The sequence below is a fragment of the Branchiostoma belcheri genome, unplaced genomic scaffold, assembly GCF_001625305.1.
Source record: "Branchiostoma belcheri isolate BF01 breed outbred unplaced genomic scaffold, Haploidv18h27 scaffold161, whole genome shotgun sequence".
Classification (NCBI taxonomy): Eukaryota; Metazoa; Chordata; class Leptocardii; order Amphioxiformes; family Branchiostomatidae; genus Branchiostoma; species Branchiostoma belcheri.
In genome coordinates, this window is record NW_017803058.1 from 419,038 (window position 1) to 424,946 (window position 5,909).

At 41.3% G+C, this 5,909-nt stretch overlaps 1 protein-coding gene across 1 annotated transcript in view; it reads left to right on the forward strand.

Moving 5' to 3' along the window:
* Window positions 1-1,828: 1,828 nt before the first annotated feature.
* LOC109466276 overlaps window positions 1,829-5,909 on the forward strand; it is a 25,507-nt gene continuing 21,426 nt past the window's right edge. The window contains exons 1-2 of the mRNA XM_019763980.1: window positions 1,829-2,351; window positions 3,002-3,040. Coding sequence (XP_019619539.1) covers window positions 2,166-2,351; window positions 3,002-3,040 — 225 coding nt within the window. The 5' untranslated portion in view covers window positions 1,829-2,165. The remainder of the gene's footprint in view (window positions 2,352-3,001; window positions 3,041-5,909) is intronic.

Below are 5,909 nucleotides of genomic sequence, written 5' to 3' on the forward strand. Positions count from 1 at the left end.
TAAGGTATGTTTTCTTTCGGTAAATATAACAATGTTCAGGTTTATATGTTCAAAGGCTAGATGTAAAAAGTCGTTTGGCGTTATATTGCCAGCTGCTGCTGCGCCACATGCCTGCGAAGCTGGTGTGTTACGCCGAGGGGTGGTTGTACCGGCTATACAGAGATACAGATAACAAGAGTGTATGGTCAGTCTATGGCTATCACAAAAGCCTAGGTACCTTTATAGAAAACTCCTAGAGCTCCTTTTTTCTCGGACAGGAACCACTGCTTGAGTTTGGGTACTCTCTTCATGTAGGCACAGGTACAGATCACCAGCAGAGCGAACACTAGCAGGCCGTCAAACGAGTAGACTGGAAAGGAAACCAACGGGATGCGATTTATGTCGTATTCTAGAGTAGAGTAGAGTAGAGTATAGAGTAGAGTAGTCTTTACAGTCAGGTACGATTGCAGGTGTGACTGAGGTGTCTATCTGTTGCTACATGGTACTGTAAATCACAATTTCATGGTATTTTTATATTTGCAGTTACTACTGTAACGCGGAATTTATAATTATCGCCAACCAATAAATTATGCGCAGACTTTCTTTCTGTTGCAACAGCCGCCAATGCGAACATATAGATCCGTGAATATGTCCATTTTTCTCAGACCGTGAATTTTTCCTACAGTGAATATAAATTGACTTACTGTATACTCCTAAAAAAGATTATTAGTTGAGCCAAGGAGCTACTCTACTCTACTCCACTCTTACTAGTCTTAGAAAAGCTTGGTTCAATTCAGTTTTATTTATAAGGTGGACATGTCAGATACACAATCATTATGTCACATTAAGTACGTCGGATTTTAAAAAGTAACTTCACGAATTGCATTAACTATCCATTAATTTAAAATAACAGTGATCCTTGGTTGAGCTTTGAGCTGATCGCAAGGTGGAATAACCGAAAAACGTCTTCTGCTGATACCGCCCCCCTCCCCACCATATCAAATTTTCTCGGCAACTCAACTCACCATTCATGGCTGCCGATTTTAAACTATTCTGCCTTCTCCTAGTAACGTTACAACGTGGCCACCTTTTCCTGAAGGCGGTATGGTCGAGTACAACTCACGACATCCAGAAATTCAACTATCAAGTCCAAGAAAATTATTATATAAAAGCCAACTCAACTTTTGACAACACGGAACCGGAAGTGACCTGGAACATTTGATGTTGGAGACGAACAGACGGAAGTTTTCGGTCTGTCTGTCTACCGGAATATACCAAAATACACATGAAGGAGGGTGAAATTTACCGGAGTTTGAAGAGTTAGTATCCCAGGCTGCTATATTTTGGCATAAAAAAAAGTAAAAAAAAAAAAAGTAACGTTAATCACACTGGGAAAAAGAAAGACCAGAAATTTATACCGCAACAGTGGCATGGATGTACTTCAATACCGGATCATCCATAATTTCAGGTGATTTCTTCTTCAAAGGGCCATGAATACGCTATCTTATGCCATGGAGGTAAAACCTCCATGCTTATGCCAACCTGAGATAGTCACTTATCAAAACAGGCTGTATTCCTGTAGATTGCTGGTGCATTCCGGTAGATTGTTCGTGTATTCCGGTAGATTGTTGGTGTATTCCGTTAGATTATTGGTGTATTCCTGTAGATTGCTGGTGTATTCCGGTAGATTGGCATCCTCTTCCGAGTGGCTGTCAACACCCTCTGTATGTGTATTCCGATGTATTCTTGTGTATTCCGATGTATTCTTGTGTATTCCGATGTATTCGTATTCATTCCGACACACAGACAAACCCGAAGTTTTATAGTCCCGCCTGTTCTCGCGAGACTTGAGGCCCAATGCATTGCGGAAGTGAAGTGGGTTCAGAAATCAACACACAGCGGCGGCTATGAAAACGATCGATTCGCGTGCAGCGGTACTGGCCAGCCCTGGGATTTCCTGCCGGTTTTCCTAGCGACAGGAGCTAACAGACTACCCGATCTTGCTGTGAGAGCTTTCCGTGTGTTATCAGATGCTTGAGTAAGCCGTGATTTCTGTCGCTAGGTTGTTTGGATTTAGAATATAAGGAGAAGAGGTAGAGGAGGGGCCCTGGGCCGCGGGGTTGACTTTTTAGCTGCGCCGTCCCTTGTTGGGTCGATCAACGGTGTATGGGCAAGCGGCTCGCGTCATGGGAGGTGAACTGTACAGGGCGAAGTTCGACTACGTGAAGGAGATAGAGACAGACAGGCCCGATGTCCTGAGTTTCCGGCAGGGAGACAGGTTCATCGTCACCCAGAAAAATGACGACAAGTGGTGGACAGCGGTGGCTGCCAGGGACAAGTTGGTGGGGTATGTCCCCGCCGCTTACCTAGAGGTCAGTATTATATAAGAGATTATCATAATATTTTGTTGTTTTCTCATTTTGAAATAATCAATTCTAGTTAAAAATATACATTTTGTCGAGAAGGTCACAGTACTGTGGACGATTTTAGTCTAGGCTTGGCTCAGCTTTGTAACGTTCCAGTTATAAATACAAAATTATATAACGTTAATATTTTTTATAACGGTACTTATATTTGTGAAGATGCACAGAGTACTTTAATAGGGGTATTTTGTTATGAAAGATGATATGAAAAATGACTCAGAAGCCTTCGATATTACCTTCGAAGTATTTGTATTTGAGACCTTATTTTACATTGACCAAGGTTATACTTATAGGTTCCCTATTTGCCAGATGGCTGGTGACGACTAACAACACAACTATAGAGTACTTTGATGACTTTCAAATATTTCCCTCAATTGCCCTTCGCGCATAGTCACGATACACGTCATAGGATGTGTGACTTTTTGTCACAAAAGTAATCCGTACCCAGTAGCAGTAAAAGTCACAGTTATTTGCCCACTGACTGTTTGCCCAGGGCAGTGTGGTTGCAGAAGGCACATGTGTGTTCACTATTCACACCTCCCACGCAAACATTCAATCAACACATTACTGACTGTCTTTTTTGTGTGTGTATCTTTCAGAGGGACATCGGAAAACTGATCCCAGAGAACAGCAATAAGGTGGGTGTTAACACACTGAACGTTGGCCAAATGCCCCCTCGATCATCCGCCTACACTTGGGCTACAGTTGAAAGAAAAACATTTCAGCGCAGTGGTTGACACCTTTTCTCAGCAGGTTGCAAAGCTTCACATTCTTCCCTAATGCACGACAAGTTTGGATTGGCAGAGACACACACTTTCTATTTTGGATACGGTCACGGCACACACACACAAACACGGCCAGAACTAGACACCGACCGAAACAAGAACCTCTGATGGAAAAGGACGTCCTGTTTTCATTGCTGAATCCAAAATAATTGCCAGTTTCCCATGTCCATTATACTAGATTTTATGTGATACTGGGGCAAACCGTGACATTTGCGACACACTTTTGATATATCTGAATAGGCTGGGAGGAAGGGAAGAAGATTGAGTTAATGTGATATCTCACTCAGTGTGAATGTTGACTTTAAGATCAATAGGGTACACTTAGATCTACATTCCCAGTGTAGTTTTTGCATCAGACTTTGACCTTTTTGTTAGTACTACTTGATGTGATTTAGGAAAGTAATCAAACAGACACATTCAATCTAAACATAAGTGTACCCCCCTTAAATCAGTAATCAGCTGATCGATAAGAAAAATATATAGCCCATCTTAAACTGTATACAGTCATGAAGGAGGGCCCACATGCTGTTTTTCATAAGGTGTAATCAGGCCTTTTAAAGTTTTTGTAATCTGTAGGCAGTCACCCAATTCATAATGAGTACATTAGCCGTAACACGTACTTGGTCGCTTTCATTCTACGTATTTAGCGTTGGCAGTTATGCAACGTAAATCGTAATTCATAATGTCCTCCATGATTTAACGTAATTTGTAGCTCTGAGAATTTAACGTAATATTTGTGATCGGCAGTGTAGATTTTGCATTATTCGTAGTCACTAACCCCCATGCAGGCCCTCATGAAGGCTCTGAAAGTCTACGTAACCGACAGTGAAGAAATGCAAACAATTTAGGTTCCTTTAGTCCAAATGGAAAGTGTTAATGGACAGATTTTTTCAGGGGATTAAGAGAAAACTGTTGTGAGTAACAACAAACACCTGGGGTAGAACCTAATGGACTTTGTGGCCTACGATCCACTGGGACGGAAAACATTCTCCGACCTTTAGGCTTTTCCAGGCAATACTTCAGTAATTCGTGGGTGAGGATAAAATGCTTTGATGCTGCTTATCTGGGACCAGCTGTAATGTTTTACAAATCAGAAACGATAAACAGTCCAGAGTGATAAAAAGTTCGCCTGACATAGATAACCTTGCAGTTATCGTACTGTGTTTGGAGTCCCGTCGCCTTGGTGACTAATACCACAACTTGTACTCTGGACAATGACCAAGAGCCGTACAGCTGTGTGTCATAGTCTCAACAGACAAACACTGTAAACCACTTTATGTTCACGGGAGCAAAATTTCGTGATCTGAGAAAAATAGACATGTTCGTGGAACTGTATGTTTGCAGTGGCGGCAGGTGCAGAAAAAAGAAAGTCAGCGAATTATTTGTTGACAGTAATGCTGAATTTGGTACAGAAGTGACTGCGAAAACTGCAAATATTAAAGTATTGGAAAAAAAATAGTGATTTACAGTACCAGGGCCAAGTGGCATCTTAAGTGCAGCCTGGGTTTCTTAAGTCTAGCCAGGACGTTGTATTGGACTGCACTCAGGCATGCCTTAAGCTGCTGAGTGTATTGATGCCATACTGTAACAAACAGAGCCAGTGGACTGAAAAACGTGGTAGGGTTGGTTACTCAGGTACAACTGGGGCTTGCCCACACCTGGGCCCATCCCGTTTCACAACCTCGCCGCTATGCTGGGTATGTAGGGTGAACAAAAAGTGCAAGGGGCATGACCTGTGAGGTTAAAAGTGTTGCAGTCCAAATTTGCCAAACAATTTGGCCATCTATATACATCTATGGACACACTGAAAGATGGTCAAACAAGAAAGCTCAAATACAGTACTGCTAATCTCCAAGCAGATTTAGCAGATCTTCTGTTAGCTGCAAAGACAGTATCAAATTGTTCAGGCAGTAACCATTGGTCTGACAGTATCTATTCGATTGCAGATCTAGGTGGGCCAATGGATACTGTCTGGCCAATTTGATACTGTGTCTCCCGAAAGATCATGCTTGGAGATTAACCAGTACAAAAAAGAAAACCAGATAAAACACATAAAAACAGACCAAAATTGACCGAAGCCTAAACCACTGGTTTGGAAAGTAAAATAAAATACTGCTTGTGTATCACATTCTGCTCAGCTGGTCTTTAACTCTGTTGTCATAAATGAATTATACATGACAGTAATGTGGGAGATAACCTAAAATGTTGTCTCCATCTGTCTTCCTGGACATTTACATGACTGAAACTTTGGGTCCATTAAGAACTGGTAAAGTCCAGAGTGTATGCATGGATGACAGAACAATGAATAGTGTCATGGTAACCAATCTTCTTCAAAGGCGATGAGAAATGAGGTGTACATTATGGATCACAGTCTATTGTATGAGAGTACCCCGTGGGAAATGATATAAATGTGACTGATATACCAACATTGTCCTTATATTTTCAGGTTGTCAGGCAACATTACATTTATTTTAATACTAGGCTTTTATTGTGAGTCTTTCCTTTTTTGGGGTGAACTCTTTGTGTTGTTTTCCTAGTTAATATATGGTGAATTCACATTGCACATCTTTGAATTCATTCCAAATCGAAACATTAACATCTGTGTCCATAATATCACCAGGGTCCATAATATCGCCACCTTGAGAAACAGTGTGCTTAAAGATATTTTTTCTGCAACACACTTTTGGTATGCACTCCTTCACATATCAAATGTACATACCTA